Raw genomic sequence first — 12,133 nt, forward strand, 5'->3', positions numbered from 1 at the left:
AAAGTGACCAAAACATCAGCCAGGAAGCATAGGAACTGAGAAGTGGTCTGTGGTCACCACCTGCAGAATCACTCCTGTTTTCGGGGGTGTCTTGCTAATTGCCTATAATTTCCACCTTTTGTCTATTCCATTTGCACAACAGCTTGTGAAATTTATTGTCAATCAGTGTTGCTTCCTAAGTGGACAGTTTGATTTCACAGAAGTGTGATTGACTTGGAGTTACATTGTGTTGTTTAAGTGTTCCCTTTATTTTTTTGAGCAGTGTATATATACAGTTTTAATTTATTTTATTTAACCTTTATTTAACCAGGTAGGCTAGTTGAGAACAAGTTCTCATTTACAACTGCGACCTGGCCAAGATAAATCAAAGCAGTGCGACAGAAACAACAATACAGAGTTACACATGGAATAAACAAGTGTACAGTCAATAACACAATAGGGGGGGAAAGTAAGTCTATATACAGTGTGTGCAAATGGCATGAGGTGGTATGGCAAAAAAATAGGCCATAGTAGCAAAGTAATTACAATTAACACTGGAGTGATAGATGAGCAGATAATGGTGTGTAAGTAGTGATACTGGTGTGCAAAAGAGCAGCAAAGTAAATGACAACAATATGGGGATGAGGTAGGTAGATTGGGTGGGCTATTTACAGATGGGCTATGTACAGCTGCAGCGATCGGTTAGCTGCTCAGATAGCTGATGTTTAAAGTTAGTGAGGGAAATGTAAGTCTCCAGCTTCAGCGATTTTTAGGACACTAAAGGAGCAGGCTTGCAAGCCGAAGAACCCCATCCCAACCGTGAAGCACGGGGGTAGCAGCATCATGTTGTGGGGGTGCTTTGCTGCAGGAGGGACTGGTGCACTTCACAAAATAGATGGCATCATGAGGCAAGAAAATTATGTGGATATATTGAAGCAACATCTCAAGACATCAGTCAGGAAGTTAAAGCTTGGTCGAAAATGGGTCTTCCAAATGGACAATGACCCCAAGCATACTTCCAAAGTTGAGGCAAAATGGCTTAAGGACAACAAAGTCAAGGTATTGGAGTGGCCATCCCAAAGCCCTGACTTCAGTACAATAGAAAATGTGTGGGCAGAACTGAAAAAGCGTGTGAGAGCAAGGAGGCCTACAAACCTGACTGTTACACCAGCTCTGTCAGGAGGAATGGGCCAAAATTCACCCAACTTATTGTGGAAAGCTTGTGGAAGGCTACCCGAAACGTTTGACCCAAGTTACACAATTTAAAGGCAATGCTACCAAATACTAATTGAGTGTATGTAAACTTCTGACCCACTGGGAATGTGATGAAAGAAATTAAAGCTGAATTAAATAATTCTCTCTACTATTATTCTGACATTTCACATTCTTAAATTAAAGTGATGATCCTAACTGACCTTAGACAGGGAATTTTTTACTCTGATTAAATGTCAGGAATTGTGAAAAACTGAGTTCCAATGTATTTGGCTAAGGTGTATGTAAACTTACGGCTTCAACTGTATGTTTGTGTATTATTTTACTGCTCTAGAGATAAACATTTTGTTGGGATAACCTTATTTGCCGTTATGCATTGATTATTTACACTCTTTATGCGCAATGCAGAGAACCCTGGAGGAAGAATGATTATATAATTACCAATTACCATAGTGAATTATTGTAATGTTTGTTTATGTGTCAATTAATCCCACAAGGGATGGGTTGCCAATCGGCGATTTGACACAAAATGTCATTCGTACATTATAATAACAGTCTGATATTCAAGGTCAGTGCATCTTCGGACATTTTGACATTCGTTTCCTCACAACGTCTTTACCAGGGCACTCATCTCCCCTCTCTCTTCTTCTCTCCTCCCTTCCCTCTCTTATATCCCTCCTTCCCTCCCTCCTGTCTTCTCCCATGTCCCCCTCCCTTCTCTCTGGATGCTTAGCTCCTCCCTCCTTCCCTCCCTCCTGTCTTCTCCCATGTCCCCCTCCCTTCTCTCTGGATGCTTAGCTCCTCCCTCCTTCCCTCCCTCCTGTCTTCTCCCATGTCCCCCTCCCTTCTCTCTGGATGCTTAGCTCCTCCCTCCTTTCCTCCCTCCTTCCTGTTTTCATCTCTCCCTCTCTGGCTCCTCTGGATGATAGTCATTGTTTGTCTTCTCTTCGTTGGGGCAGCCTCATCTCTCCTGAAGGATGTCGGGCCTTCTGACTGCTAACTCCAGCTCTGTGCTCCTCCTGCTGTCTCTCTCCCTGGCCCTCCTCCTTCTTCCGGCGCTGCCGCTGGACGCTAAGGTAAAGATAGATGCAAAACAGGCAGAGACACGTACCAGCATCTCATGAACACAGCATCTCGTGAACACAGCATCTCATGAACACACACACAAAAATAACAGAAATGTACCTACAAATGGGCTATATTGTTTCTGTACAATTTTGATCCTTGATTTTCCCTGTATGTGAGTAATGATGAGTCAGCATGTTGAAGCTGGGTATTTCTGCCTCATTTGACTTATACAGGAATACAGAGCTCACCTTGGTAACATACATACACCATCTACCTGTTGCCTGTAGTATCTGTTGTCTATAGTAGATGTCTGTTGTAGTCTATAGTATCTGTCTGTTGCCTATAGTATATTTTTTTAACCTTTATTTAACTAGAAAAGTCAGTTAAGAACAAATTGTTATTTTCAATGATGGTCTAGGAACAGTGGGTTAACTGTCTTGTTCAGAGGCAGAAGAACAGATTTGTACTTTGTCAGCTCGAGGGATTCGATCTTGCAACCTTTCGGTTACTAGTCCAGCGCTCTAACCACTAGGCTACCCTGCCGCCCCTACACTCTAACCACTAGGCTACCCTGCCGCCCTGGGTAATATCTATCTGTGGAGGAGAGATAAGGAGGGGGGAGGGATGGCGGGGGGGATGGAGGAGGAGAGGGGGGGGTGGAGTGGGGATGGAGGGAGGGATGGCGGGGGGATGGAGGAGGAGAGGGGGGGTGGAGTGGGGATGGAGGGAGGGAGGGAGAGGGGGATGGAGGAGGAGAGGGGGGGGTGGAGTGGGGGGGGTGGAGTGGGGATGGAGGAGGAGAGGGGGGGGTGGAGTGGGGATGGAGGAGGAGAGGGGGGGGTAGAGTGGGGATGGAGGGAGAGATAGGGGGATGGAGGAGGAGAGGGGGGGTAGAGTGGGGATGGAGGAGGAGAGGGGGGGGTAGAGTGGGGATGGAGGAGGAGAGGGGGGGGTAGAGTGGGGATGGAGGGAGGGAGAGATAGGGGATGGAGGAGGAGAGGGGGGGGTGGAGGGATAGATAGGGGGATGGAGGAGGAGGGGGGAGATGGCGGAGGTGGACGTTAGAGACGAGATGAATGTTGGACAGGAACTGTGCGTCACTGACATTACCTCTGCTGTTGCGGTACAGAACCCAGTCCGTGTGTCTGTGTGTCTGTGTGTCTGTGTGTCTGTGTGTCTGTGTGTCTGTGTGTCTGTGTGTCTGTGTGTCTGTGTGTCCGTGTGTCTGTGTGTCTGCATGAGGAGCACAGCCAGTGATAGTAGAGGTGAAACATATAAAATGGTGGGGAAACTCTAATCGCCGTGAAAAAGAACGCTCCCTATACTTCCCATGCATTTTTCTGCAAAAGGTGGATATACACTTGTTAACTTGCATCTACTGTTTACATCACTAGGTTACTACACCCTGGTTACAACACTAGGTTACAACACCCTGGTTACAGCACTAGGTTACTACACCCTGGTTACTACACCCTGGTTACTACACCCTGGTTACTACACCCTGGTTACTACACCCTGGTTACTACACCCTGGTTACAACACTAGGTTACTACACCCTGGTTACTACACCCTGGTTACTACACCCTGGTTACAACACTAGGTTACTACACCCTGGTTACAACACTAGGTTACTACACCCTGGTTACTACACCCTGGTTACTACACCCTGGTTACAACACTAGGTTACTACACCCTGGTTACTACACCCTGGTTACTACACCCTGGTTACTACACCCTGGTTACTACACCCTGGTTACTACACCCTGGTTACAACACTAGGTTACAACACTAGGTTACTACACCCTGGTTACTACACCCTGGTTACTACACCCTGGTTACTACACCCTGGTTACAACACTAGGTTACTACACCCTGGTTACTACACCCTGGTTACTACACCCTGGTTACTACACCCTGGTTACTACACCCTGGTTACTACACCCTGGTTACAGCACTAGGTTACTACACCCTGGTTACTACACCCTGGTTACTACACCCTGGTTACTACACCCTGGTTACTACACCCTGGTTACAGCACTAGGTTACTACACCCTGGTTACTACACCCTGGTTACTACACCCTGGTTACAACACTAGGTTACTACACCCTGGTTACAGCACTAGGTTACAACACTAGGTTACTACACCCTGGTTACTACACCCTGGTTACTACACCCTGGTTACTACACCCTGGTTACTACACCCTGGTTACTACACTAGGTTACTACACCCTGGTTACTACACCCTGGTTACTACACCCTGGTTACTACACTAGGTTACTACACCCTGGTTACTACACCCTGGTTACTACACCCTGGTTACTACACCCTGGTTACAACACTAGGTTACTACACCCTGGTTACTACACCCTGGTTACTACACCCTGGTTACTACACCCTGGTTACTACACCCTGGTTACAACACTAGGTTACTACACCCTGGTTACTACACCCTGGTTACTACACCCTGGTTACTACACCCTAGTTACTACACTAGGTTACTACACCCTGGTTACTACACCCTGGTTACTACACTAGGTTACTACACCCTGGTTACTACACCCTGGTTACTACACCCTGGTTACTACACCCTGGTTACAACACTAGGTTACTACACCCTGGTTACTACACCCTGGTTACTACACCCTGGTTACAACACCCTGGTTACTACACTAGGTTACTACACCCTGGTTACAACACTAGGTTACAACACTAGGTTACAACACTAGGTTACTACATCCTGGTTACAACACTAGGTTACTACACCCTGGTTACTACACCCTGGTTACTACACCCTGGTTACAACACCCTGGTTACAACACCCTGGTTACTACACCCTGGTTACAGCACTAGGTTACTACACCCTGGTTACAACACTAGGTTACTACACCCTGGTTACAACACTAGGTTACTACACCCTGGTTACAACACTAGGTTACTACACCCTGGTTACTACACCCTGGTTACTACACCCTGGTTACAACACCCTGGTTACTACACCCTGGTTACAACACTAGGTTACTACACTAGGTTACTACACCCTGGTTACAACACTAGGTTACTACACCCTGGTTACAACACTAGGTTACTACACCCTGGTTACAGCACTAGGTTACTACACCCTGGTTACTACACCCTGGTTACTACACCCTGGTTACAACACTAGGTTACTACACCCTGGTTACAGCACTAGGTTACTACACCCTGGTTACAGCACTAGGTTACAACACTAGGTTACTACACCCTGGTTACTACACTAGGTTACAACACTAGGTTACTACACCCTGGTTACAACACTAGGTTACTACACCCTGGTTACAGCACTAGGTTACAACACTAGGTTACTACACCCTGGTTACAACACTAGGTTACTACACCCTGGTTACAGCACTAGGTTACTACACCCTGGTTACAGCACTATGTTACAACACTAGGTTACTACACCCTGGTTACAACACTAGGTTAAAACACTAGGTTACTACACCCTGGTTACAACACTAGGTTACTACACCCTGGTTACATCACTAGGTTACTACACCCTGGTTACATCACTAGGTTACTACACCCTGGTTACATCACTAGGTTACAACACCCTGGTTACATCACTAGGTTACTACACCCTGGTTACAACACTAGGTTACTACACCCTGGTTACAACACTAGGTTACAACACTAGGTTACAACACTAGGTTACATAACTAGGTTACTACACCCTGGTTACAACACTAGGTTACTACACCCTGGTTACAACACTAGGTTACTACACCCTGGTTACAGCACTAGGTTACTACACCCTGGTTACAGCACTAGGTTACAACACCCTAGTTACAACACTAGGTTACTACACCCTGGTTACATCACTAGGTTACCACACCCTGGTTACATCACTAGGTTACTACACCCTGGTTACAACACTAGGTTACTACACCCTGGTTACAACACTAGGTTACTACACCCTGGTTACAGCACTAGGTTACTACACCCTGGTTACAACACTAGGTTACAACACCCTGGTTACAACACTAGGTTACATCACTAGGTTACTACACCCTGGTTACAACACCCTGGTTACATCACTAGGTTACTACACCCTGGTTACAACACTAGGTTACTACACCCTGGTTACAACACTAGGTTACAACACTAGGTTACTACACCCTGGTTACTACACCCTGGTTACAGCACTAGGTTACTACACCCTGGTTACAACACTAGGTTACAACACCAGGTTACATAACTAGGTTACATAACTAGGTTACTACACCCTGGTTACATCACTAGGTTACTACACCCTGGTTACAACACTAGGTTACTACACCCTGGTTACAACACTAGGTTACTACACTAGGTTACTACACCCTGGTTACAACACTAGGTTACTACACCCTGGTTACATCACTAGGTTACTACACCCTGGTTACAGCACTAGGTTACTACACCCTGGTTACAACACTAGGTTACTACACCCTGGTTACATCACTAGGTTATTACACCCTGGTTACAGCCCTAGGTTACTACACCCTGGTTACAACACTAGGTTACTACACCCTGGTTACAACACTAGGTTACTACACCCTGGTTACAGCACTAGGTTACTACACCCTGGTTACAGCACTAGGTTACTACACCCTGGTTACAGCACTAGGTTACAACACTAGGTTACAGCACTAGGTTACTACACCCTGGTTACATCACTAGGTTACAACACTAGGTTACAACACTAGGTTACTACACCCTGGTTACAGCACTAGGTTACTACACCCTGGTTACTACGCTAGGTTACTACACCCTGGTTACAACACTAGGTTACTACACCCTGGTTACTACACTAGGTTACTACACTAGGTTACAACACTAGGTTACAACACTAGGTTACTACACCCTGGTTACAGCACTAGGTTACTACACCCTGGTTACAACACTAGGTTACAACACTAGGTTACATAACTAGGTTACATAACTAGGTTACTACACCCTGGTTACATCACTAGGTTACAACACTAGGTTACAACACTAGGTTACTACACCCTGGTTACATCAATAGGTTACTACACCCTGGTTACAACACTAGGTTACTACACCCTGGTTACAGCACTAGGTTACAGCACTAGGTTACTACACCCTGGTTACATCACTAGGTTACAACACTAGGTTACAACACTAGGTTACTACACCCTGGTTACAACACTAGGTTACTACACCCTGGTTACAGCACTAGGTTACAACACTAGGTTACAACACTAGGTTACTACACTAGGTTACAACACTAGGTTACTACACTAGGTTACAACACTAGGTTACAACACCCTGGTTACAGCACTAGGTTACTACACCCTGGTTACAACACCCTGGTTACAACACTAGGTTACTACACCCTGGTTACAACACCCTGGTTACTACACCCTGGTTACAACACTAGGTTACTACACCCTGGTTACAGCACTAGGTTACTACACTAGGTTACTACACTAGGTTACTACACCCTGGTTACATCACTAGGTTACTACACCCTGGTTACAACACTAGGTTACTACACCCTGGTTACAGCACTAGGTTACAGCACTAGGTTACTACACCCTGGTTACATCACTAGGTTACAACACTAGGTTACAACACTAGGTTACTACACCCTGGTTACAACACTAGGTTACTACACCCTGGTTACAGCACTAGGTTACAACACTAGGTTACAACACTAGGTTACTACACTAGGTTACAACACTAGGTTACTACACTAGGTTACAACACTAGGTTACAACACCCTGGTTACAGCACTAGGTTACTACACCCTGGTTACAACACCCTGGTTACAACACTAGGTTACTACACCCTGGTTACAACACCCTGGTTACTACACCCTGGTTACAACACTAGGTTACTACACCCTGGTTACAGCACTAGGTTACTACACCCTGGTTACAACACCCTGGTTACAACACTAGGTTACTACACCCTGGTTACAACACTAGGTTACTACACCCTGGTTACAACACTAGGTTACTACACCCTGGTTACAACACCCTGGTTACTACACCCTGGTTACAACACTAGGTTACTACACCCTGGTTACAACACTAGGTTACTACACCCTGGTTACAACACTAGGTTACTACACCCTGGTTACAGCACTAGGTTACTACACCCTGGTTACTACACCCTGGTTACAGCACTAGGTTACTACACCCTGGTTACAACACTAGGTTACTACACGCTGGTTACAGCACTAGGTTACTACACTAGGTTACTACACCCTGGTTACTACACCCTGGTTACAGCACTAGGTTACAACACTAGGTTACAACACCCTGGTTACAACACTAGGTTACTACACCCTGGTTACAACACTAGGTTACAACACTAGGTTACTACACCCTGGTTACTACACCCTGGTTACAACACTAGGTTACTACACCCTGGTTACAGCACTAGGTTACAACACTAGGTTACAACACCCTGGTTACAACACTAGGTTACTACACCCTGGTTACAGCACTAGGTTACTACACCCTGGTTACAACACCCTGGTTACAACGCTAGGTTACTACACCCTGGTTACAACACTAGGTTACTACACCCTGGTTACATCACTAGGTTACAACACCCTGGTTACTACACCCTGGTTACTACACCCTGGTTACAACACTAGGTTACTACACCCTGGTTACAACACTAGGTTACTACACCCTGGTTACAACACTAGGTTACTACACCCTGGTTACAACACTAGGTTACTACACCCTGGTTACAGCACTAGGTTACAACACTAGGTTACAACACCCTGGTTACAACACAAGGTTACTACACCGTGGTTACAGCACCCTGGTTACAACGCTAGGTTACTACACCCTGGTTACAACACTAGGTTACTACACCCTGGTTACATCACTAGGTTACAACACCCTGGTTACTACACCCTGGTTACTACACCCTGGTTACAACACTAGGTTACTACACCCTGGTTACAACACTAGGTTACTACACCCTGGTTACAACACTAGGTTACTACACCCTGGTTACAACACTAGGTTACTACACCCTGGTTACAACACTAGGTTACAACACCCTGGTTACTACACCCTGGTTACAACACTAGGTTACTACACCCTGGTTACAACACTAGGTTACTACACCCTGGTTACATCACTAGGTTCCTACACCCTGGTTACAGCACTAGGTTACTACACCCTGGTTACAGCACTAGGTTACTACACCCTGGTTACAACACTAGGTTACTACACCCTGGTTACAACACTAGGTTACTACACCCTGGTTACAGCACTAGGTTACTACACCCTGGTTACAACACTAGGTTACTACACCCTGGTTACAACACTAGGTTACTACACCCTGGTTACAGCACTAGGTTACTACACCCTGGTTACAGCACTAGGTTACTACACCCTGGTTACAACACTAGGTTACTACACCCTGGTTACAACACTAGGTTACTACACCCTGGTTACAGCACTAGGTTACAACACCCTAGTTACAACACTAGGTTACTACACCCTGGTTACATCACTAGGTTACCACACCCTGGTTACATCACTAGGTTACTACACCCTGGTTACAACACTAGGTTACTACACCCTGGTTACAACACTAGGTTACTACACCCTGGTTACAGCACTAGGTTACTACACCCTGGTTACAACACTAGGTTACAACACCCTGGTTACAACACTAGGTTACATCACTAGGTTACTACACCCTGGTTACAACACCCTGGTTACATCACTAGGTTACTACACCCTGGTTACAACACTAGGTTACTAAACCCTGGTTACAACACTAGGTTACAACACTAGGTTACTAAACCCTGGTTACTACACCCTGGTTACAGCACTAGGTTACTACACCCTGGTTACAACACTAGGTTACAACACTAGGTTACATAACTAGGTTACATAACTAGGTTACTACACCCTGGTTACATCACTAGGTTACTACACCCTGGTTACATCACTAGGTTACTACACCCTGGTTACAACACTAGGTTACTACACCCTGGTTACAACACTAGGTTACTACACTAGGTTACTACACCCTGGTTACAACACTAGGTTACTACACCCTGGTTACATCACTAGGTTACTACACCCTGGTTACAGCACTAGGTTACTACACCCTGGTTACAACACTAGGTTACTACACCCTGGTTACATCACTAGGTTACTACACCCTGGTTACAGCCCTAGGTTACTACACCCTGGTTACAACACTAGGTTACTACACCCTGGTTACAACACTAGGTTACTACACCCTGGTTACAACACTAGGTTACTACACCCTGGTTACAGCACTAGGTTACTACACCCTGGTTACATCACTAGGTTACAACACTAGGTTACAACACTAGGTTACTACACCCTGGTTACAGCACTAGGTTACTACACCCTGGTTACTACGCTAGGTTACTACACCCTGGTTACAACACTAGGTTACTACACCCTGGTTACTACACTAGGTTACTACACTAGGTTACAAAACTAGGTTACAACACTAGGTTACTACACCCTGGTTACAGCACTAGGTTACTACACCCTGGTTACAACACTAGGTTACAACACTAGGTTACAACACTAGGTTACATAACTAGGTTACATAACTAGGTTACTACACCCTGGTTACATCACTAGGTTACAACACTAGGTTACTACACCCTGGTTACATCACTAGGTTACTACACCCTGGTTACAACACTAGGTTACTACACCCTGGTTACAGCACTAGGTTACAGCACTAGGTTACTACACCCTGGTTACATCACTAGGTTACAACACTAGGTTACAACACTAGGTTACTACACCCTGGTTACAACACTAGGTTACTACACCCTGGTTACAGCACTAGGTTACAACACTAGGTTACAACACTAGGTTACTACACTAGGTTACAACACTAGGTTACTACACTAGGTTACAACACTAGGTTACAACACCCTGGTTACAGCACTAGGTTACTACACCCTGGTTACAACACCCTGGTTACAACACTAGGTTACTACACCCTGGTTACAACACCCTGGTTACTACACCCTGGTTACAACACTAGGTTACTACACCCTGGTTACAGCACTAGGTTACTACACTAGGTTACTACACTAGGTTACTACACCCTGGTTACATCACTAGGTTACTACACCCTGGTTACAACACTAGGTTACTACACCCTGCTTACAGCACTAGGTTACAGCACTAGGTTACTACACCCTGGTTACATCACTAGGTTACAACACTAGGTTACAACACTAGGTTACTACACCCTGGTTACAACACTAGGTTACTACACCCTGGTTACAGCACTAGGTTACAACACTAGGTTACAACACTAGGTTACTACACTAGGTTACAACACTAGGTTACAACACTAGGTTACAACACCCTGGTTACAGCACTAGGTTACTACACCCTGGTTACAACACCCTGGTTACAACACTAGGTTACTACACCCTGGTTACAACACCCTGGTTACTACACCCTGGTTACAACACTAGGTTACTACACCCTGGTTACAGCACTAGGTTACTACACCCTGGTTACAACACCCTGGTTACAACACTAGGTTACTACACCCTGGTTACAACACTAGGTTACTACACCCTGGTTACAACACTAGGTTACTACACCCTGGTTACAACACCCTGGTTACTACACCCTGGTTACAACACTAGGTTACTACACCCTGGTTACAACACTAGGTTACTACACCCTGGTTACAACACTAGGTTACTACACCCTGGTTACAGCACTAGGTTACTACACCCTGGTTACTACACCCTGGTTACAGCACTAGGTTACTACACCCTGGTTACAACACTAGGTTACTACACGCTGGTTACAGCACTAGGTTACTACACTAGGTTACTACACCCTG

At 45.5% G+C, this 12,133-nt stretch overlaps 1 protein-coding gene across 1 annotated transcript in view; it reads left to right on the plus strand.

Moving 5' to 3' along the window:
* The first annotated feature begins 2,055 nt into the window (after nucleotides 1-2,055).
* Nucleotides 2,056-12,133, plus strand: part of LOC129829442 (uncharacterized) — a 25,575-nt gene continuing 15,497 nt past the window's right edge. The window contains exon 1 of the mRNA XM_055891136.1: nucleotides 2,056-2,267. Within this exon, the coding sequence (XP_055747111.1) occupies nucleotides 2,169-2,267 (99 nt within the window). The 5' untranslated portion in view covers nucleotides 2,056-2,168. The remainder of the gene's footprint in view (nucleotides 2,268-12,133) is intronic.

The sequence above is a fragment of the Salvelinus fontinalis genome, chromosome 31 (assembly GCF_029448725.1).
Source record: "Salvelinus fontinalis isolate EN_2023a chromosome 31, ASM2944872v1, whole genome shotgun sequence".
Taxonomy (NCBI): Eukaryota; Metazoa; Chordata; class Actinopteri; order Salmoniformes; family Salmonidae; genus Salvelinus; species Salvelinus fontinalis.